The sequence below is a fragment of the Bolinopsis microptera genome, chromosome 2 (assembly GCF_026151205.1).
Source record: "Bolinopsis microptera isolate Bmic1 chromosome 2, MBARI_Bmic_1.0, whole genome shotgun sequence".
Taxonomy (NCBI): domain Eukaryota; kingdom Metazoa; phylum Ctenophora; class Tentaculata; order Lobata; family Bolinopsidae; genus Bolinopsis; species Bolinopsis microptera.
Window position 1 is genome coordinate 14,863,962 of NC_087073.1, and position 23,427 is coordinate 14,887,388.

Consider the following 23,427-nt stretch of genomic DNA (forward strand, 5'->3'; position numbering starts at 1 on the left):
GCCTTGGGGGCTACTACAAAATATGTGAGCGATCTCATATTTTTATAAAAACGTATAAAAGAAGATTTCTTCATATTTCTCTGAATTGAAATTAGAATAAATTACTTTTAAAATGGGATAAATCCTATAAAATCAGTTAAATTTAATCAAGTCGAGACTATGACTCAATAAGCAGAGCATTGCTGTAGTTAATCTGCAAAAACAGTCAATACTCAGTAAGATCTCTTAAAAACTGCACTCATCGCATGTCAGGTGAGGTGCCCATGAATTTGCAAAGAATACTCAACATCACTTCATCTGCTCCACCTCCGATGGACATTAGCCTCAAATCCCGGAACATCTTGGAGACAAGGACGTCGTCCGTATAACCCATACCTGTGGATATTGATTTGAGAAACCTGGCCTCTTGACAGTATCAAAATACTTAGGTGTGGAACATTTACAAATCGTGGTTTTAATATTTCAGTTTTAATACAATAAGTTCTGCAAGAAATCATGACAAAGGAATGTGCATTACCTCCCCAGAACTGGAGACAACCATCTGTAAGTTGTCTAGCTAATCTAGCAGACTTCAATTTCAACATTGTAGCAAGAGGGGTGATGTCTTCTCCGGCTATATAGTCGTCAATACACTTATAATACAGAGCCCGAACACACTCCAACTGAAAAAGAGGATTAATTGATTTAGCTGATTATCATTAACAAGCTGATTAATAAGATGATGAAATATCAGAACCCGATGAGAAAAATAAATATATTATTAAATTTCAAACTTTGAAACTATACCTCGGTTTGAAACTCAGCCAGCTTGTAATGGACGTACTGGTTATCAAGGATAGACTTTCCAAACGCCTGTCTCTGCGATGTGTACTCAATAGTCTCTGCCATGCACCTATCCATTGCTGCTATCGTACCCGCCGCTATGTAGCTGAAACATCACGGAATAAGCTACTTGATCTAATTGTATGATCATAAGTAAAATGGTAAATGTAAAAGTGAAAAGGGGCAGAGTTAAATGTTAAGGAGGTAAACTAACATGCGTTCGTTCTGGAATGTCTGCATCTGGTAAGTGAAACCCTTTCCTTCCTCTCCGATAATGTGATCGTGTGGAATTCGGACATTATCAAACGTTATCTCTGCTGTGTCAGAGGCGTGCATGCCCATCTTATCTATCACCCTGAGCAGATAGAGATTACGGCATGTTAGTGATGGTTTTGCTTTGATTTATTCTTTACAAGGGCAGTATTTCTATACTGAGGAATTAAGGTTTCCAGCACCAGTATGAGTTAAATTATAGTCTTATCATGATAGAGGAAGAGTAGATATTAACCACCAACCTGTGAACTGCCACCCCAGGGGTATCCATAGGGACACAAAACTGAGACTTGTTCCGGTGATGGTCTCCCTTAGAAGTGTTCGCCAGCAGACACATCCAATCAGCTTGTGCTCCGTTTGTGGTCCACATCTTCCCGCCGTTAATGACCCAATCGTCCCCATCCCTTCGCGCAGTGGTCTTCAGTGAAGCAACATCTGACCCTCCACCAACCTCACTAACTCCCAAACAAGCCACCTTCTCTCCGGAGATGGTGGGTCTCAAGAACAACTCTTTCAACTTCTTAGTGCCGTGTTTTACAAGTACTGGGGTGGCGATGTCACATTGGATGCCAATACCCATCCCTACTCCCCCTGAGTTGATATACGCGTACGTTTCAGCAGCCACAGCTTCGTAGCTGATGTCCAAACCCATTCCTCCATACTCGACTGGTTTGGAGATACCCAGGTAGCCTGCATCCCCTGAAATATCAATCTGGATTAACAATCTAAAATAATAAAAACGACATTATAAATTAAAAATAGTCTTAGCGTCAGTGTTGAATTTTTTGATTACATTTTAAAAAAAAATTAACACGATTCATTTTACGTAAGCACTTAAATGGAGAAGGAACACACCTAGTATTTTAAACACTTCATGAGCTGGGAAACTCTTTTGCTCCTCCCACTTCGCACAGTGCGGGTTTATCTCCTTCTCTATTAGTTTCAGGAGGTTCTCTCTCAGAGCCTCGTGTTCTGCAGTGGGAGTGAAGTTCCTTATCTGGTGTAGTTTTATAGAGTTCCTCAGGCATATACCACCCCTCCGTATCATCGCAATCCCACTACTAATTAAATGTATCTTATTAGTGGAATTTTACAGACTTTTAGTTTTTGGATAAACAGTCAATATGATTAGCATATTTATCATTAAGCTAAAAATTTGAAGAATAGCTGATTAACACTTTTAAAAAGCTTCTGTTACCAAAAGACTGTCATTTATGCTTCATTAACCCCCTCTAGAAGTAGAAGAACAATAAGACAACGTGTTCAACTTCGAACAAAAATAAACGTAAACTATAATCAGTAATCAACAGTTATATAATGTTATACAGTCAAAATATAATTAAATAGTTCTATCTACAAAGGGGAATTAGGTGAATGAAAATGACTATTCACATCTAATTTACATCTTTCAATAAAATATAATATGATAACTTATTAATTATTTACATGCTGTTCTGAGGGACTTCACCCTTGTCTGTTATAAAATATATGGATAAAAATCAAGTTAAAAATATGTGATAACATTCTTTAACGCTGGTCCTAGACCTGTGACGTAAAACCCATATTGATGCTTTTCATACAAACAAGTTAAACCAAATTCTTTATGTCATGTATCCTGGGTATGGACATGATATATAAAGACAATATTATGTGTATTGTGCATTGTGTCAAAGACATCATTGATTTGCACACAGTAAACTGTGATCATCGATTGAAAACCACGGAAATTTAATGATAGGCTGATGTTCTTAAACAATCAAAAAAACTAATCCCATGACATATAAGACCAAATTGACCCTTCACACTGCAATAACAGCTTACTGATCTTAATTTAAATTTACAATGCACATCGAAAAAATTAAACTCCAACAAAAAGTAAACAGATCTCTACACATAATGTTCATCCTCATCTCGAGCAGGATTAATAGGTTTAAACCCGCCAAATTGGACCTTTCTATCGCCGGTTACAGCGGCCCGCTCACGGCGCCCCATTACTCTCCCTGGAGTCCCTCTATTGGAAGAAGATTGAGCCGAAGAAGAAGGAGCTGGCGAGATCTGAGGGGAGCGGCCAACCACTCTGGGTCTTGGGGAGGGAGCTTGTCGAGGGGTTTGTGGGGTTGGTCGCTGGAGCGAGGGTGCAGGACTTGCTCTGTAGTCAGGATACCTAGCCTGGATATTCTCATACTCTGACGAGACCACTGAGGAGCGGTGTAGGTTCTCGTATGTGGGAAGAGGCGGTGCTGTAGTAGCGGAGGTGTTTAGGGAGGGGTGTGGAGTTGGCACTGGCCTGCTTTTGCTTGGGGTACTGTAACTACTTTCAGCGAAACTGCTCTCCAAGCTGACCGGCATGGGTAGGATGTTTGTTGGGATTGTGTTGTGAGATACCCGGACCGGACCTCGTATCACGTCTCGATTACTTGACCTAAGAGACTTGAGACTACTCTCAGTAGTTAAGGACCTGTCTAGTGACCAATCTGTGTTTATCAGATTCATTGACGGGCTCCCGTAACCTCGAGGGAAAGGTTGGAGAACTCTTGGCCTCTCGTCAAAACTAGAGATAGGACTGCGACCTCTAACAGGAGATCTATCGACGGAGCTTGTCCTGGGAGAAGAGCCAATGCTAGGATCTCTGGGTAAACTCTCAATAGAACCAGCGCTGGTGTTAGATCTAGAGGGAGATGGTGGAAGACTGAATTTTACACTTCTCTCAGTTACTTCGTCTTCGGTTTGTCCCGGTAGAGGGTAGGGCGTCGGTGGTCTCGGAGGTTGGTACGGCGAAAAGTTGGGATGTACAAACACAGTAAGAGTGATTTCTCCAACACAGCCGGCAAGGATTTCAACCGCCTGCTTAAGTCCCAGACCTGAGAGCGCTACGTCGTTCACCTGAAAGAGAAGGCGAAATTAAATACATTAGAAAATGAAATAGGTAAATAAGTTAAAACCCTGTTCATATGAAAAAATCTGTAGAGGAAAAGCAGCAACACTGATTATTTGATCATTATCCCGGACCTAATATCTGATTGAATTCATCACACCAGTGCAGAAGATACAGTTTTTCCAGTTATGAGTTTGATTGTCCTCGATTTGTTCGCTTATAATTAGCTTTTAGTACAAGTAAAACTACAAATTCGGGTCCGGGTCTCGGAAAGTGGTAAGAATAAATAGAAAATATTTTTTTGTGTTTATGGAATATATATTTTTTTGTACTTTTTGGGTTTTTTTTCAGTTTTTTTTCACCTTTTTTAATAACAACAATAATAAGTAATAAATAATGTGAAATGCAATTTTGTTTCTTCGACGTCAGTTTTGCCTCGATCTTCGGAGGGAACTTCAATCATTTCTCTTTGTGATGTTTTCATTAGCAGCTTATAAAACTACAAGAGTTGTATATCAGTTTCGGTCTTCTTTAGACTTTAAGTTTCCTTTTTTATTCTCTAAACACCTCTTCATAGTCTTGTCATAGGGTTCATGTTCATGAGTGGAATGAACTGTGTGTTGGTTCCACTGAACAGCTCGTCAAAGTCTGCCCAGTTGGCCTCAGTTGGCCTCAGCCGTTCCATGGTGTCACGGACAAAAGTCTTTACCATCTTTGATGATGCAGTAAGACTGTCTCCCACCGAAGTAGTCCGACTATCGACTGCGTACGCAGCTCTTCGGAAATTCATTTTTCTGTTGAAAGAGTTCCTGATCTTCGTTCGGAAACTCTTCTTCCTTCTTCCATTGGGGAGTAAATTAAAGGAAGGCATGGCTTTAGTCTCTTCACAACTTGTGAAGGATTCGGTCCAATCAGCACATCCAAGAACCTCCGTATCTTCTCCAATAAATCCTGGAAGAGCGAAGGAGCTATTTCTTTCCTCGCGAGAATTTGAACCGGGAGATATGGCAGGAACCGAAAAATCGGGTTCGATGTTGATGCTTTCAACCTCTGTGATCTCGTAACTAGATCTTTTGTTGAAGAGTGTAGAGAAAACCATTTTAAATGATTTAGGATAGTTATACGAGTTGTCTTTTCAAGCGTATGAATGTGGAAATATCAAAATTGATAATTAGCACGTGCGAAGTGTCCTATTAGTAGGGGATCAATAGGTTACCTAGCAATTTCATCTTTATGAAGGAGCATCTAAGCACAACCTACTGAAGAATCTGCTAAATAGCTTGACAAACTTACAAATATCAATCTGACGAAAACCACTTTTATTCGATTTATCAACCGAATATGTATCGAATAAGATAGAATCGAACGAACGATCGATTAATTAATCATAAAAGCTATGTTTTTATTTTGCGCGTGGTGTAACGTCGCGTACGTACGTACGTGACATTAACACTGCCACCTGACGATTTTGTTGCTTTCCGTGACAAAATGTCCTCGCGCCTGCCTGCAAGATAAACGTCACGTGGTTCCCTCGACAGAAGTGTACAGATTAGGAATTCAAACTACATATAATATTTTGTTAAAATCTTAATGGACTCACCATGTACAAAGTAAGTCCCTTTATCAGACCATATTTGGCGACAAGCCCGTTAGGGTCGACAGTACTGATGATAACAGATTTGTCATCCTCCACCTTACTAACCGCCACCATCATCCCCAAACTTTGTCCAACTTTTCGTTTTATCCTGACTTCCTGAAACAACAGACAACCATTGGTACAGAGCTCTATACTTATAACTAACGTGGGTATCTACAATCTACATTGTGTCTACAAAAGAACAATGTGTACAATGGTTTGTATGTAAATTACGTAGAAGGGGCTCCTCCTTATGTAAGAAGCGTGAACAGGTGGATCTATATCCACATAATATAGTGTCGGCACATAGCTGGGATTCCTGGGCGCGTTCTGGTTAATGATTTCTGTTACCGTCCTTAACTAGATTTGTAGCACTCAGCAATTTATAGATAATGATATTCAATATTGTTATGTGTGTAGGAAATTGATGGGGAAAAGGCCGGAAGAAATAAGAAGAAATTGTTTGTATAATGGTCAGTTTTGCAACTATTATTTTATTTTGTCGTTATAGCGCTGTTTATCAGAATTTATGAAATATTTCAGGTTCTGTGTCTAGATGATACGAGCCTCACACCAGAATACAGTAGCAGTAACAGTAGATAGTAACATGAGCTAGACATGTGACATGTGACATGTGACACTCACGTGTTTCTTGGGCCGCGCAAGCTCAAGTTTCACTGACGGATTATCGTCTGTCAGAAGGGGTTTAACTTCGTCACACATTATATCCACACCTATTTCTAAACTGTTTATCTGAAATAAAGTCAATGTTAACAATTCTGGTCAAAACAAAACTAACAGCCCAATCGGCAATCACTCTTCTGATTCTACAACATTTATACTATTTATATTATTTAAACAATTATAACATAACCTGTTCTTAGTCAACGAAACAATTTAAAATGCAAAGTCCCATAGACTAAAAACTGAAACAATTACTCTTAAATATGCAAATGTATTTTTATCTCAGTCACATGAAGAAATCTAATGATACTGACGCACGAAATATATTGCATTGATGATATAAATAGACATATTTTACTTGACCATCATTGCAAGTGATCAGCTGTACACAACAGTTTTGATGATACCAAACAAGGAAGAAAAAATATAATAAAGCATATTAAATACAAAGGATATTCATTAAAACTAAATATGAAATAAACAGCTACCTTTACAATCTGGTCATGTAGAAGCGGTCTACCGTACAATTCAGCAGGACTGCCAGGTTTGATGGAATGTACGAAGAGAGCACCTTGTAGCGTGTCCGTTCCGTACGTTAGATCAATTCCTAGCATTCCTTCTCTTTTCGTCAGTATTATTTCCTGTTAGAGACGGAGTTAGAGAGTGGTTATAACTATAATATCTGTCTCTGACCCTGGTAATAATGCACGGAGGACACCAGTAACGCGGGTACCATGGCCTCACAGTCACATGAGCTGAAAAAAGTTAAACCCAGTCGTAGAGAGGAATAGCTTACTCAGGCACATGTGAGAATACTACCAGCATTGACCCCGGAATATGTGGAGAATTGCGTACGTGGGTAAAATCACCTTCGAAGACTCATCCGAGAAAATATATAGTACAGTAATCTACTATAATATAGTCTATAGAACAGACACGTGTCATTATCACTTATCAGTGTAGTTTAGAGATAATTGATATGGTATGTCGGTATGATCAATGATCATACAATATCATGATCAAGCCTTGCAATAAAGACTAGATGCTGACCGATATCTGCTGTCAGTCTTCATCTCCAAACCAATTGCCTCTAACTCTAACTTGATAAGTTAAACGGTGATAAGTGATTATGATAGCTAAAACCGACCACTCTAAGTTTTAGCTATAGCTTCAGCTACTACGTATAGGGTGTGTAGTTGACTGTCAGCAATATAGATCAGTAGATTACATTCCCATCACATTCCTCTAAAGACAAATAAGAAGCATATTGTGCTTATAATTGTATATCATGTACGACTCATCACGGTTGTGATGCTGCCTACACGATAAATATAATGGCCTGAAATTCCAACATATCCATGGTTTTTTGCGCTTATCCTGCAGAAATTCCCATCAGATTAGACACTGTCATCCAAGGTGCTCATAACGAATCTCGTACAAATTGCATTTCACAAGAACTGTCGTTTGGAAGATCTCAACAGCGAGCAGTGCTCGGTAATGTAATCGGGTACTTGAGCTGCAGAGCGGGTCCTTTTCATGTAATCCTTAGTATTGCCAGCAAACATGCTGCCACTTAGGACATTGAATTAGAGGACAATTGCAACTGTTAACAATATCAGATACCAGTTACAGTTACAAGGGTGAATCATTTATAGTGCTGAAATAAGAGCCAACTAACAGCTTCATCAGCTAAATAGTGACCTGATACATTCTTAATTCAGATTTATAGAATTGAAAGCTCTATCTGGTTTAATTAAAGATTGTCTAGGACTCGAAGGCTTGTCAGTTGTCGGCCATGCTTTGATTAATCTCCGCCTATAGTGGAGGCAAATAATTTTAAATGTTCCTTCCAGAGCATCAATTTATTAAAGAATGACAAACACGCCCCTGATAAACACCGTGCCGTAATCATACCACCGTATCAAGTAGCGCCAAGTATTATTTTAAAATCTTGCTTGCCTTCCTGTGAACTGATACTGAAACAGCAAGCAGCCGGCTGCTACACAAACTAAGCCAGTGATTCAAAACAGCCGTTTTAAAACCACTAACTTTAAACTCCGTCTGTACTGGCAAGCGGAGCTGTGTTTCAGTACAGACAACAATTTCTATCAGGCACGAGAAGCTACTTATTCCAGCAATGTATTGCATGCAAAGCCATTAGCAAAACTCAGTTCCGTAAATTTGCAAGAAGTCATTCTCCTGAGCACATCAAATCGTCCGAAAGATCACTTGGCCAAATTCCAAGGATCGTTTGAATTGTAAATCTTTTGGTTTCAAATAACAGCCAGAAATATGTAATCGTAACATCTGGACAATGGACAAAGGTGATTGTGATCCTTGGTCGGCTTTATTCAAAGATTCCGACTTCTGTAGCATTCCCAAGGAAAAGATAAGGTTAGCATGATATTTGAGAAGAGATTGAAATATCCAATCCGGTCTAACTTGACACGAATTTAATAAACCGTGTGACACAAAACAGGGCTTCTTAAAGTTCTACATCCCGGACATAATAATGGGACAAACTTATTAGAGTGTAAATGTGTTGGTGGTTGCCATGGTTACTAATGGCCATCGCCTATCACATTGTGACACAAAGCTATTGAAGTAACTATAAGGTGAGTGTTCCAGGCAGATTTGAGGAACTGAGATTAATTACACAAAGAATGTTAAGTCACCGCACTCTTTCTTCTTCAGCGGCATGATCAGTGTGTGATGGTAAGTGACTTTGAGACTTTGGTGATTTATTATATAGAGGTTTCCGTTTACGGAGGAAACCGTAAGTTAACCGTGACCCGGGGCCACAATATAATAAGTTTTATTCATTACTATATACTACCTCACTTGAATAATAACCAAATTAAAGAGAGAAGAAGGTCTCACCTCGTACTCCCGAGGATCACCTAGAATATCCACAACATCAGTTATATCCGTAGCATCACTCTTTGTTATATCCGTAGCTTCGCTCCTGAAGTCGCTGCTGATGTGATCATCACTAGCTTGGTCACTTGTCACGTGGTTCCTAGGAGATAACAGACGATCGTTGGGATCGGGGCTGAGTTTGCTGATTTCACTGTCTATCGTGTAGTCTAAGTAATCTCCGTCAGGGTCTATGCTGATATCCGATAGGTTAGACTGAAATTGTAAGGGGGTCAGTTTCTAATGTTTATTTTAAGAAGATAGCATTATCGATGATAAAGCGCTGAGGCGACTTATCGGTTCACATGGTAAACACTAGACATGAATCTAAAACTAACCCAATCAATAATCACCCATGATCCCAATTTTAACCCAAACCAAGACTGTAACTCTGTAACCCCAACTGTAACCGAGCGTGACAATAACTTTACTTACACAGAAGGAACCAAGGTATGAAATAGCCAGAAGGTGTGATATTTGTCAACAAACATACTCTACATGTACCTACAATGGCTACTTAGCCTTGGCCGGTGGCCCATGCTCAATTATTTAGAAAGCACAGATTTAACAGCGAACCAGACTAATGAAATCGGCTCTAGTTCCTCTCAGGACTGGTCATACAACTATTGGGGGTAATTGAATAGCAGTATGGGAACAGTATAGTATTATTAAATTATTGGAGCATATAACGATTATTTTGAAGTAATGTGAGCGTCTTTTTATACCACTCCGATTCGATTAAAAGACTCGGTAACATTTACAACTGAAAGTGCAGGGAAACCACGTCTCTAGGTCCTACTCTCGAAGGTGTACAATATATTTAAATGATGCAATATTCAATTATATTCCAATTTTTGACAGTAACTGACCTAATTATGTCACATTAATGAATATCACAACAGAATCCATTTCCGGTTGATACAAACCACTTGGTAGCTGCTAATTAAAATTTCAACAAATGACAGCACAGGAGTTATTTCTGTGGTTGAGATCGTAGTATATAGTTGACTTTTAGAGCATTATACTTGCTAAATATGGACATTAACTCTCCTTCATGACACGTGTGCTGTAGTGTTTATAACATGTTTATAACAGCATGTGCTTTATGTTTAGGTTGAACAATGGTATTTCCTCCTAGATACTATAATTTGTTAAGGGTTGGTACTTATAGCTTTAAATATTATGCACGAACATCCTTCCACTTCTTTCTACACTTTGTAGTGCAGGTCACACACATTCGCTTTTCTGTTGAATTTATCTCACAATGTTAACTACTTTTACAAATGTTGATTTAGCGATACAAGTTAGAACCATACATTATTCTTTAAAGTTGATTTTTAGTGACCCTACTTTGCGATAGTAAACACATTTTCTAATAATAATCCTTCCAGTTTTGTTTCGGTAATTACACTTGAGGTATTATGACCATTTTGTCCGACAACCACACCGATTACGGAATACAGAGCAAAGGAGAAAAATATTTCTGGATTTCTTATCTCCTGATAGTGCTTATATCCTCATTGATTGGAGACTCAATCATTCTAGTAGCTTCAATCCGACACAACGCACTAAAACTCAACAAGATTATAGTAGTTGTGATGCAACACATAGCTGTCTGTGATCTCCTGGCAACTATCTCCTTTGTCTTACCCACCATGATATCACTTATTTCTGAACGGTGGATTCTGGGGGAAACATTGGCGTACATAATGTTATATTTAGATGTTACCACGTTCCAAGCAGCTAACGTTCTGATTTGTGTGTTATCAACGGGAAAGTTTCTGCTACTGAGGTATCCTCTACAAACCAGATGTTGGACTGTAAAGGGGGCCCACATAGTCTGTGGAGGGGTGTGGGTGTTGGTTAATGTGTTTCCAGTGTTACGGTTCATATTTGATACAGATGGACTTGTGTTCAGTCACACGACTTATAACATAAACTACGGTCTTTCTTCCAGATCTACTTCTACAGTGAAAGTGATAACAATAGTTGCTACTGTCCTAACACTGGACATCCCAACTGTAACTGTGATGGTGGCTCTGTTTTGTACCTTGATCTACCTGATCAAATCAAGGAAGATTGCTTATCGTAGTAGAGGACGGAGAAGATGGCAAGGGTTTGTGATGGTGGTTGCCACGGTTACAGTGTATTGCATTTCTGTCATTCCAAGCAGTATTGTACCTTATGTGGCCATGTCAGATTCAGATAAAAATCATTTTGTGAGAATTGCCGAGTTTCTGATAGCATTGAATATCATGTCTAACTTTTATATTTACAGCCTTACCATCCCAAGCTTCCGGAAATTCATACGATTAAAATCTTCTGAAATTTCAGGAAGTGTAACCCAGTTTTTCAATAAAACTCAGGAGGGAAACTACGAAGTTGCAAATAGTAACATGGATAGTGTTTTTACTTCTGTTGCTGTAGATAACTTGAGGGATGAACCTTCGCAACAGTTCTTTATCCATGAGACAAATGTTTGAAATGTGATAGGTTATGAAGGACATTGTATGATGATTGATGATATCCATATATTTGGGGTTGAAGAAGACGATCAATCAGACTGTGTTTACTATTTAAAGTTAACTTGGTTAATTGATAAATTGATTTCAAGCATTTTCAAACAGTATAAATGTCGTAAAAACAAAGCGTTTTTCATGTTTTGGTCACTGAGCGATGTAAAGATATAAATGGGAGTATTATTATTCTTCTGGATCAGCATTTTTTTTCTTAGAAATAGTTATCAGATTAATAATCCCAACATTATGAATAGACCACTTACACGACTCTTATCGTTAGTTGTTAAAGTGTAACGGTTCATGTAGTACATATTATAGCGGTAATATTCAAATGGTGGCTCACTGCCGCTGTGTCCTTAGTTACATAATTCTAGCTATTAAATTAGTTTTACTGTCAGCTGTTGACGTAGTATAATATCATGAGAGATTTACAGTAAGCTCTAAGTCAATATCTAATTTCTATTGAAGGGAATTTACATACATATTATATCTGGATATAAATATGGTCCAACTGCCTCCAAATTGATTTAATATTGTGACCGTTACAGTTCAAATTTCGATTGATCATCGGTGAGCACTTTAAACTGATAATTAAATAACAGGGAGTTTCCCTCTTGAAATCAGGAATGAGTTCCCGCGTGACCATTACCAATGCATCTAATTGGTTGACCTATGAAGAAGACATACGCGGTATCAACTTACACATTTATCTTGACTGTCGTCCAAGTTGTCCTCAGGGAGTCCAATAGCTGAGAGTCTGTCGAAGTCCTCGTCAGAGAGAAGTCGGAGAGGGAGTGAGCGAGGTAGGGAGGAATGGGACGGGTCCGAGAGAGATGACACGTGATCTTTTGTGAGAGGGAGGGTCTGAGGACGAGGCGAGGGGTCTGGAGTGGTCTGTGAGTGAGGCGTTTGTGAGTGATTGGCTTGTGAGCGAGGTGAAAGAGGCGTGTGAGGTTGATAGCGAGATTGGGAAGTAGTGCGAGGCGGAGGTACTGGCTGGTAAGTTAAACTAGAGGGTAATCTGGGGGTTGAGACGAGAGGAGTGTTGTGTTGGGAGGAGGATATATGTGGTACTGAAGGTGCTGAGGGGGGTGTAGTGGTGTTGGTGGGGGTTGTGGGTGTGCTAGGGATAGGTCTGTAGGGTCTACTGTCGTTGGTTCTCAACAGGACCAGATTCATGGTGTCTGGAGAGTTTCTGATCAAGGTCTCAACTTCTGAACACGTACTTCGACTCATGTCTTGAGAATTTATCTGAAACAATTTTAATATAATCACTATTATTTTCTAGTTTAGATCAATCCAAAAGAAAGAGATCACAGCAAATAGTATGGGTGCAGCTGGTTGATACTCGATACACATTACACCATGACGTGTACAAGATACAACATGACATGATCTCATTTGCAGCAGATGCATGTCGAGCTCAAGTTTAGACTCGAAATTGATTAGATTAAAGTCTGAGAGCCAGGTCTCAGAAGAGGTCCTGGTGTTATCATCAGAAAGTGCTCACTATTCAACAATAATACAGCAATCTTAACACCGTGTACTGTGTACAACTAGGGAGGCGGTTCAAACACTGTGTCCTGACCATTAGTTACTGAACAGTTCAAAGGTAATTCAAATCAACTAAATAAAAACAGTTTTATTCGTACCTCTAGTATTTTATCGCTGATGAGTATCTTGCCGCACTTGTGAGCGGGTGCCCCGTGAGTTAGGGAGGCAATGGACACTCCCGCGTCCTCCTCCTCATTTGTTACTTCCTCCCCCTGGTAACGAAAACAATGTTTACCCAACATAGTAAACATTGTGTGTAAATTATGGAACACGCGGTCATACAACACTGGTTTTATCGTTAAAAGTAAGGCTGGTAACTAAAAAACACAAAGATATCACGTGACTTACCTCAACCCTGCCTAAGAGTTTAAATCCGAAGGTTCTGTTCTCCCTGGTCAATCTAACACAGATCTTCTCGCCTACATCCAGCACTCCCCCAATCCCCAGCTCGTTTCTCAGTCTCTTTATCTGGTTCCGCAACACTTGCTCCTTGCTCTGGTGGCTCTCTCTAAGCAGCTTGATTTCCCCCTCAAGGTCATCTATCTTACCGTACGTGTCATTCAGCTCCTGAAAGATGATGATGTAATCATATTACTTTTTATAATATAATCAGTTATCGAATTACAATAATCAAGATTTGTAATCACTCATATTTTCATTAATTATGTACAGTGAAACGCCTAATTTCAGACCAGTTCATCATGATCAAATTACAAACGGAACAAAAATGTCCCGTCACAGACTCATAATATTTCCCTGAAATAGAAAAAAAGCCGAACTTACCAACCGAACCATTTAATTTCTAGTAATTTTCAATTTTTGAGAAATAAACTGGCCCGGACTTTAACATTATTATGAAAATGATACATGGGATAACAGTAGTCGTCTGAACGATTGTGGTTACTGGTTACTGTCAGCTATAAGAGTGATCAACAAGGATGATGTAAAGTTTCTTTTATTTCATCCTTCCCATAAAACTCTCAAGGGACCTGAATCTATAAAAATACATCTTATTTACTTGTCAAAACATATATATTCTGAACACGAATTAATTCTAAAACTCTGTCAAGCTGTAACCTTGCTTGTCATTTTTATAAAGCATATTATCTCAAAGCTATACACGAGAGCTATTACATTTAAATGTTGATGATGCAAATTACCACCTTCGACATCAAGACAACTATTGACAAATTGTACGTAAATGCAAATAGAAATTATTTTCGACGATACATTGTTGAATGTTGATAGAATAATCCCAAATAATATTTGGATTTATAGTACAAGAATGCCGATAAACTTATAATATCATCAACTTTTCGCAGCTTAATTTATAAATTAATAAAATGGAACTGGAATTTATCGCATCACGTGCTCAGTTATTTGCTTTTATATACGTCAGATCTCCGGGACCTGTTATTAAACGATAGAAGAAGAACGAGTCACAAACCTGTCTCATCCGTTCGAAGCAGTCGTGAGTGTTAATGAGAGTGTTGAGCACCTTCAACCGGCACTGCTTCTTGCAAGTTATCATGCTGCTGTTAGAACAAGTACTGCTTGTGTCAGAGTCCGCTTTCTGCGGAGGGAGCAGTTAGAAACTGGCGTATAACCGATGAAATGACACAATAGCAGTTCAACTAAAGTATAATTTCTAAAACAATTAACAGACAAACCTTGAGGATAGAGACAGGAGCACGTTTAGACTTGGGCTGGGCAAAACTAATGACATTGTTAGGGGACCCGTTGGAAGCTGCCCAACTTGCCGTTGGAGCCATCTTGTTCTGCACTCTACATGACGTCGTCAACATCAAGAGGCCATACCACCTATCAATGAGAACATGTTATGTTAGAACTACATACCTTTGAGTATGAAACCAATTTTAGATTTTACTCTGCAATGAATTTTAAAGTGAATAATTTTTGATCACCAGTTACTTAGAGAGCTGTGCCACCATTAATAACATGGGTCAAACGAGTCAAATATTGAACTATCACAATATACTGAAATTCCTAATTTTATCCATAACAAGGGATGTAACATTACAACTAAAAGAAGAAAGAAAATGTATATTTCCCCCGCAATAAAATATGGAAATAACAAATTATATAATTTATCTTTCAACCACATTTTGATAGATTGGCCACATGAAAACTAATACCAGTTCTATGAAAAATTTCGTAAAATTTGTAATATCAAATTCAATTCAAAACGAAAACTTAAGTCACAAAGATCTTTAAAAACAATCTAAACAAGCAATCGAACATTACATGTGCAGCATTCCACCCATTCTCTTTTTATCTGCACCTCGTTTACGGTTATGATTTCCCCGAACACCCTTGTTCTCATTATCTCGCTTCCTTTGTTGTAAGACTTTCCCATCAGCTTTTTGTCCTTTCTTATCCTCGGCTCGAGCAGGTCCCTGACCTTGATTATTCTTTCCTCTGCCTCTTGATCTATTCGAACCAGGATTGTTTCCTCGAGGAGCATATCTGCCTCGCTGATTTTGATGAGCAGCAGCAGTGCCATTTTGCTCTTCATTATCATCTCCGTCTTCGTTATCATCTTCTTCCTCGACAGGTAATGGTGCATTGAGTGGTTTAATCTTAAACTCAGATGGTTCATCAGCCATGCTGCCGTCTGCTGCAGCTACTAATCCGTCGTAAGTATCATCGTATTCATCTTCATATTCATCATACTCCAAGTTGAACTTTGGATTAGAGTTAAGAAACCTTTTTGTGGTTGATGCCTCACTGTCAATAATCTCACGAGATTTCTTGCCGATATGAATTTGGTCAAAGTTAAGTTCATGACTCGGATTATTAAAGACATCAAACTCGTCACCATCAAAGACATTTTGTCTGGAGGATAGAAGCGATGAAACTTTGGATGCATAGGATCCATTGCTTGCAGGTTCTGAACTCTTGGAGGAAGACTGATCATTATTCAATGATTTCAAAGGAGGAAAGCTAGAACTTGATTCTTTTGATGAACCGGGCTGTTCTTGTTCTGCAGTCTGTGATTTGAGAGAATTAAGATGAGGCGGTAAATTGTCCTCCAGCAGTGCTGTGATAACTTCTTCACTAGAGTATGAGTAAGCAGCTAAGCATTCTTTCAGGAAACTATCATCAAATTGAGGAAATATGTTTTTAATGTTTGTAAGAAGAAACTTGATATTTTGCGGCTCTCCAGAATTCGGATTTCCAGAGTCTTTAGTTTTCTTACTTAAGATTTCTGGGGAATTTTGAGATCCCTCATAATGTACATTGTCCAAATCTCTAGTGTCCCGTTCAGGACTCTTCTCCACCTCAATGGCGTTAAGAATGTAATCAAAATGATCTTGTCCCACTTCAGCTTTTGAACTTTTTATCAAAGCAAATGTCTTAGCCAAGTTGCACTCATGATAATATTTTGTCATTAAGTGAACATCCCCAAGAATTAGTGAAAACGCTGCGATAAACTGCTCAGCACAGCGAGTGTGTTCATCAGTTGGTAAAGTATCATCAAGTAACTGGTCCATAAAACAAGACTGCCATATTACACTGTGAATGAGTCTCACTGTGGCTAGTTGGCCACGATTTATAATTGACTTTAGAGACTGTAGATCCTGGGCAGGAGTTGACATCTTCTTCAGCTTTGCTTTGATGTCATGAAAAAGATGGGAATAGATGGTGGCAATTGATGTGATAATTTGAGAGGCATTAAAATAGTTCATAGTAGGAGGATAAGTCGAAAACAAGCATATTAGTGACATACAGGTGTCATAATAATAACAGAGCAAGTCATACAGACCAATAGTCGTCAGAGCTTCATCATATTTTGTTATTACATTTGTCAATACACTTTCGTTCAATTGCTGGGCAACCATTTTCAGATCATCAACATAGCTTTCTTGCTTTGTAAAGATGTTAGTCAGCATCTTATTGACAAGAATTCCATTACCACCGTGTGGATGACCATATAAACTGCAGATATCGATAATCTTAGGTATGTCAAACATATAATTCTCATATATTGTGTAACCAAATGCATCAGGACTCAGGAATTTTTCTTTGGATTCCTTATCTGTTGACATTCGTAATAAGGTGAGAAAGATAAGTTTGTTCAATTTATTATGAATGGGAATAAAGTTGTCTGGTATTCCCCAAATATCCCATGATCTTGGAGCTTTCTGCAAATACGTAGACAACATAGAATGAAGAGTTGGATCATGGATTAGTTGCACCCAAAACTTACTGTGAGGAAAGGAAAGTAGAGTTTCTAAATCATAACAAAGTATCTTTATCTCCTGGTGCCACTCTCTTTGGATTGGACTATCTGCTTTCTCGTGTATAGGGAATGCATTATACTGCATGAAGTTCATTTCAAGCATAAAACATCTGTCAAGAACTGAGACAATTTCTGTACGTCCATTCTCTTGCGTTATGGAAGTCTCCTGTAGGTCAAGAGGTTGACAAGCCATCCTAAAGGAAAAGGGTTGAATTTACGTCTATGATTGATACATTTATCAGTTTTTCCCTGATGAGATCAATTAAGGAAATAACTTAAAATATCATGTAGTTCCATATGATTTATTCATTCAATAAAATTGTGGCTAGCATGTGACTTTTATTGTGATCATTACAGAGACTGGTTTCATTTAAGTAATATTTCAGTGGAGCATTCTAAATCAACAAACGTTTGGATTCCTAATAATAAAAAAAAAGGGGGAACCCCAACCATGTAGCTGAGACACCTCGCAGCAAGTAGACCAAAGTGGCTATTGCTTGTGAAAGGTGTAGAAACTACCCGCCGAAGCGGTGGGTTGGGAGTCCACCCTGGGATAATTTCGTCTGTAAAATTGTACACAATATAAAAGCTACAATAAATTATGTATAAAATGTACATAAACAAACTTAAGAGAGTGCAGGTTCTATCCTTATATCCTTACACTTTGCTTCTTGAAGGAAGAAAGCTGCAGTGTCTCTTATGGTATTGTGGCGCATGGAAACTTATCCACCTAATTTACAATCAAGGGTGTGGTAGACACTGTTCATATTTCCGCAGGCACATTTAAAGGGCACTCCTTGGATCTTCCAACCAACGCGTAGGCATGATTCGGTTTCCTAATTAAATTGAGGAGCAGCCTTCCTAAGGACAACGAAATGTGTCTTATTAAAGTAAAAAGTATTCCACATGAGGACTTAAAATTGACCAAATTTTCTTTTATACACATATAACACCAAACTGAAAGTGATTTCAATCGATTTATCTGTGGAGTGCAACATAATTGAAGCGATTAAATACAACATTTATAAACCGCCTTATAGCTAAATCATATAACTCGATATAATTTAATCCTGGAGATAAACTCCAGTGCTTTCTAAAGCGGCTCTTACATTAACTGAGCTTAGTTTAATTGAAAATTAGACATGACACGTTCATTTTACCTATGTAAATGCAAAATCAATGAAATGCTAGAGAAAAGAAGTATGTTTGCCGATTTGATACTATTCGAAGACTCACAAGAGTTCATATCATAAGCAACAGGTAAGGCTTGCACTAGGTAGCCAGAGTTGCTGCTAATTGTTTGCACTATGGCACTATATTTTATTGTCTGTCCACTTAGACAAACATGTGCCGTCGAAGCTAAACCGATTTCTTGTTTCTAAACACATATTGCATCTATTATAGAAAACATCAACAATTCAGTAGCTAAGTAAAAGTTAAATATAAAGTCATTTATTTTTCTCACAAAGACACGACCGATAATATCAGAAATACGACAGTCATTAAATATGCAAAAAAATATAATGTCATTAACGCTTGTCAAATTTAAGAGGACTAACAAATAAATAAATTCAGAGAAAATATTGGATAGCGCTCGATTTTAATAGCGATTTTCTGCACACTAAAATTTTTCTCGAAAAGAAAGCGGCGCGCGCTACCTCGTAGAAATTTCGACCATATAATATACTACTTTTGAACTCCCTGCCTCAGTGATTAAATTAAGTTATATTTGAACCGCCCCAAATTAATATTAGGCGCAAGTTATATTTCCATCAAAAGCACACTCCCCAAATTAAATAGCGCGCACTGCTGAAACTTTTTAAAAACTTCATTATTCATGAATCGGGATAAAATCTATTTTGCGATGTAATTAGAATTAATATATGCACTCATCAAAATCACTTGGAATACTTTGAAAGAGAATATAATAATAAGCTCAAAAACGCTACTGACGTATTTCCCCGTAAAAAACACAATAGCGCGGTGGAAGTAGCTTTTGTCTAGGTGCCTCAAAAGTGATTTATTAAATGATTCCACGTTCAATTTTGGTCGCAGAACGACAAATTAGTGCAATATCAAGCAAGCTATAAACAATTTCTTACGTATCAAATTATTGAATGTGCTTTCGGTAGAAATATAACCTGGGCTTTAATATTAAGTGATGACTAATGGACCTGGTGTAATATTCGATGTAAATCGAGGGCTATTATTTGAAACTTTTCTAAAAATATGAATTGAGGTATATATTTGTAAGACTGTGATAATTATTTGTCATACGTTGTATGACCCGCCGCGCACGAAGTGCGCGGCTCCCCCTGTAGCGTCGAAACGACCGTGGGGGTCGCAACGTGATACAAATAATTATTACTGCACAAGGTGACCCACAAGTCAGAGTCCAAACGTTTATGGTTGTTACTTTTCAAATGGCACACTGTTACATCTCATTCGATGCAGAATTTGTTGCAAAAATTATAGTAAAACAAAGTATTTTAGTAAAACAAAGTATTTTATTTATTAGGAAAACAAATTTTAGGAAAACAAATTTAAATTTTGGTATTTATTAATAACAATCAAAACATATCATATCATAAAAATAAAGCCGCGCGTTGGTTGACTGCCTCAGTAAGGTGAATAATTTAAGCTTGAAGGTGCCCTGCGCATTTACAGAACCTTATTAGCAGTGCAATCAATTCATATGATATAATTATAAGAATATAATAGTATGTCACACTTATTTAACTGTTACGTTCGAGTAGTCGTGCCATGGCTAAATTTAACTAAGACCAGTGGTGTCGATTAACATTTTAAAAGGTGATTCTAAGTGACACAAATGGAAAATTTTAAGAAAAGACGGATCAAAACACAGATCCAAGGACAAGGAGACCCCACTGCAGGACCATACATGCTATTGGCTTGTGCATGGCCCAAAAGGTTCCAGTTGTCCAGGAAACTGTACGTAGCTGGTCAACTAGTTTTGAATTCAGACTAGGCTTGATGAGTTCTGGGGTTTCTAGAGTAAGATTTGATGGTGCCAGGTTTGTTCAGGCGGACATGGAAATTATGCGAGGAATATATAGGTATATAAAAATCATATCAATATAAAAATAGATCCAAAAATAGATCCAAAGATTCACACGGCAGTCAGGGAACTTCCAGACAGGATGCTTTTGAAACAGGTATAATTAGCGCTTTTGTAATTAGTTGTATGCAAGGGATGGGATGCTGATTGACTAAGCTGGTTCAATGCCCCAGCTATTTAGGGGGAGCCACTCAATTTCACGCCCAGGTGTTGTCAATTGCTGGGTTTCAAGTAAGAGCTTTTTGATACGGCTCTTGATAATTGAGATGGGGGAGGAAAGGTCGGAAAATTTACTAGAGCCAGGGACCATGACATTGTTTTCATTAGGAGTGCATTTGTCGAATATTTTATCAACCAAACTGTTCCATATAGTCGTACCTTTGAAGACAAAATTGTGTTTAGAAATTTCAAGTTTGTGTCGGGGGACCCGCATAGTTTGGCTACATGCTCTGGAACTTGTTTGGAATAAACTTGTCAGAGAGATAGGTTGATGCATGTTTTAATACTTTCAACACTACTATATAACAAATAATTTGAGGTATGGCACGTGTTGAAAGTATGTCGTGGCAATAAGTTGAAAAGCGATACAGACACAAGCGATACACAGTTACTAGAGGAGTGTTCTATCCTTGATAGCCCTCTTCCCCTTCAAACCAAAACTATCAAAGGGTATCTGACCCATAAGTCAGAACTCTTCCGGTGGGTTGTCTTTATTGTTTTCTGTTGGAGTCTCGACTGTCTTACAAGTTTACAATCCTTACACAGCAACCCCTGACCTACTAAACTTAGCTATGCCTGATTCTCCTAAATCATCTATAACTGATTTCTCTCCCCAGAACACAGAGGGTACAAGGACCTACATAGCTGCTCCCAACATCATACAAAATGATTGTTGTAACCACTGTCAGGAGGGAGTTAATCCTGACTACAGAGTTCAGTGTTATGACTGTAAAAACAATTTCCATGCGGTAGGCTGCACAGATGATTCCTATTGTGTTAGTGCCCCATCTAGCTTCACTTCCCATTTGGGACCAGCTGTTTCTAACACCAAGTCCTATGAGAAAAGATTTGGCAGATTCTTGTTCTTTTGTAACCATTGTATTACAGTTAAAGAGGAGATGACAGAGCAAAGCACAGGGGGAGCTGCTAATGTTTACGTTGACAGAAAGATTGAGGAGTTAAAGCAGAATTTTGCTGAAGAACTGTCCGGTGTAAAAGAGATGCTTAAGGAAATCTTGCCAAGTAAGCAAAACAATGCTCTAGCAAAACCTCCAATGACTCCCTGCAACCCATGGGATGATTCTCAGAGGACTGAGAAACTTCGCAGCATGATTGTAATTAAGAATGATCAGAGTGGCAAACCAATTGATAAAAGTATGTTGGAAGAAAGCTGCATCAAGAATAAGATTAGTATTGTTAACACAATGAAGCTCAAATCTAATGATACTGCCGTTATTCTTAACTCTAGGTCTGAGGCAGAAACATTGCGTGAGAAGCTTAGCAAAGCTTCCCCCCAACATAGTACATCAACCGTAGCCACAAAGTTACCAAGAATAACAGTTGTTGGTCTTGAGCGTGATTACTTGAAGGAGGAAATAAAGGAAATGATAGTTAGTCAAAACCATGGAATAGATCTGCTCATCAATGATCCAGGTACCAGTATAGAAGACAAGAAAATTGATGTAGTAGCTATAGTACCCCTAAAGAATGACCAGAACTCCTTCAAAGCCATTGTTCGTGTCAGTAATCTTGTACGATCTGCAATTGCTAAACAAGGTGATAAGCTCTTTATTGGAACTCAGAGAGTTTGCAAAGTCTATGATAGCTTCTTTGTCCTCAGATGTTTTAACTGTCAATCATTTGGTCACCATAGCAAAAGTCACCAAGGTCATTGCAAAAGTGAACATGTCTGTGGCTTTTGTGCAGGAGCACATGAAACACGGACATGTGATCGCTCCGCTCCATTGTGTTGTTCAAACTGCAAGAAAGCTGGTAAGCATGGCAATGAGCTTCTACATGCAGCCTATGATCCTGTTTTGTGCCCCATATTCAAAGATTTGCAGGAGAAAGTTAAAAAGACCACCCCTTTTTACCAAAGCCACAACACGGACAGAAATCACTGAGCTGTCTGAAATTCTTCCTTTTCAATCCATGGTCACTTGTTAACAAAGTAAACGATATTATGTGCAACTTATCAGACAAAAGCATTGATATTGCTGCATTCTGTGAAACTTGGCTAACAGATGTTAACTGCCCCACCACTGCAATTATTAAGTCTTACGGTTACAGAATCATACATAATTTCAGGAAAGACAAAAAAGGTGGTGGAACTGCTTTGTTGTTTAGGGGAGAATACTCAATGTCTCAGTTCCAATGCTCTGCTACTTTCTCTACATTTGAGTACACAGCTGCATCAATCAAAACAGCAACAGGCACTAAGGTCATGTTTGTCTCTTTGTATCGACCTGGTTATCTCTCCTCTATCTTTCATCAGGAACTTGATTTACTTCTGTCAGCCATCACCATGAAGTGTGATTGTCTCGTCATTGCTGGGGACTTGAACATTCATTTTGAGAATAAGAATGACAAGCTTGTTAGGAAGACGCTTGACTTATTTCTGTCTTACGGATTTAATCATCATGTTAATGAACCAACCCATGTTGCTGGTGGATCACTAGACCAAATCTTCTGCTTCTCTATCAAGAATCAGCTTCAATGCAAGGTTTTGGTTGATAGTGTGAATAGGCATGGATCAGATCATTTTCCAGTCTATTGTGACTTCTCTTTGGAATTCGAAAAGAAATA

The 23,427-nt window shown here is 38.5% G+C and overlaps 4 protein-coding genes across 6 annotated transcripts in view; 1 reads left to right on the forward strand and 3 right to left on the reverse strand.

Moving 5' to 3' along the window:
- Positions 1-237: 237 nt before the first annotated feature.
- Positions 238-2,163, reverse strand: LOC134826468 (probable acyl-CoA dehydrogenase 6). Its single transcript, XM_063838850.1, has 6 exons — positions 1,951-2,163; positions 1,338-1,794; positions 1,037-1,177; positions 787-928; positions 518-662; positions 238-375 (listed from the first exon to the last, which is right to left on the reverse strand). The coding sequence occupies exons 1-6, from the start codon at positions 2,141-2,143 to the stop codon at positions 239-241; spliced, it is 1,215 nt and encodes a 404-aa protein (XP_063694920.1). The 5' UTR covers positions 2,144-2,163; the 3' UTR covers position 238.
- A 194-nt stretch (positions 2,164-2,357) lies between these two features.
- Positions 2,358-15,099, reverse strand: LOC134826241 (multiple PDZ domain protein-like). Its single transcript, XM_063838544.1, has 10 exons — positions 14,950-15,099; positions 14,727-14,852; positions 13,628-13,846; positions 13,378-13,491; positions 12,428-12,976; positions 9,171-9,422; positions 6,779-6,931; positions 6,252-6,359; positions 5,571-5,723; positions 2,358-3,978 (listed from the first exon to the last, which is right to left on the reverse strand). Exons 1-10 carry the CDS (start codon positions 15,082-15,084, stop codon positions 2,983-2,985), a joined length of 2,805 nt encoding a protein of 934 aa, XP_063694614.1. The 5' UTR covers positions 15,085-15,099; the 3' UTR covers positions 2,358-2,982.
- Positions 15,100-15,250: 151 nt separating this feature from the next.
- Positions 15,251-18,354, reverse strand: LOC134826242 (activating signal cointegrator 1 complex subunit 2-like). Its single transcript, XM_063838545.1, has one exon. It carries the CDS (start codon positions 17,734-17,736, stop codon positions 15,541-15,543), a length of 2,196 nt encoding a protein of 731 aa, XP_063694615.1. The 5' UTR covers positions 17,737-18,354; the 3' UTR covers positions 15,251-15,540.
- A 2,780-nt stretch (positions 18,355-21,134) lies between these two features.
- The window catches only part of LOC134826243 (uncharacterized), a 60,045-nt gene continuing 57,752 nt past the window's right edge, over positions 21,135-23,427 (forward strand). For all 3 annotated transcript variants that reach the window (XM_063838548.1, XM_063838546.1, XM_063838547.1), the window contains exon 1: positions 21,135-21,160. The gene's annotated coding sequence lies outside the window, so the exon portion shown is untranslated. The remainder of the gene's footprint in view (positions 21,161-23,427) is intronic.

Coding starts and splice junctions, on each gene's coding strand:
- LOC134826242 (XM_063838545.1), bottom strand. CDS start 17,736: ATGGCTTGTCAACCTCTTGACCTACAGGAGACTTCCATAACGCAAGAG.
- LOC134826241 (XM_063838544.1), bottom strand. CDS start 15,084: ATGTTGACGACGTCATGTAGAGTGCAGAACAAGATGGCTCCAACGGCA. Junction 6,360..6,778: donor TACATGACCAGATTGTAAAG/GTAGCTGTTTAT, acceptor ACTTTATTTCAG/ATAAACAGTTTAGAAATAGG. Junction 3,979..5,570: donor AGGGACTTACTTTGTACATG/GTGAGTCCATTA, acceptor CTTCTCTTTCAG/GTGAACGACGTAGCGCTCTC.
- LOC134826468 (XM_063838850.1), bottom strand. CDS start 2,143: ATGATACGGAGGGGTGGTATATGCCTGAGGAACTCTATAAAACTACAC. Junction 1,795..1,950: donor TGAAGTGTTTAAAATACTAG/GTGTGTTCCTTC, acceptor TTGATATTTCAG/GGGATGCAGGCTACCTGGGT. Junction 1,178..1,337: donor CCTGGGGTGGCAGTTCACAG/GTTGGTGGTTAA, acceptor CTATCTGCTCAG/GGTGATAGATAAGATGGGCA.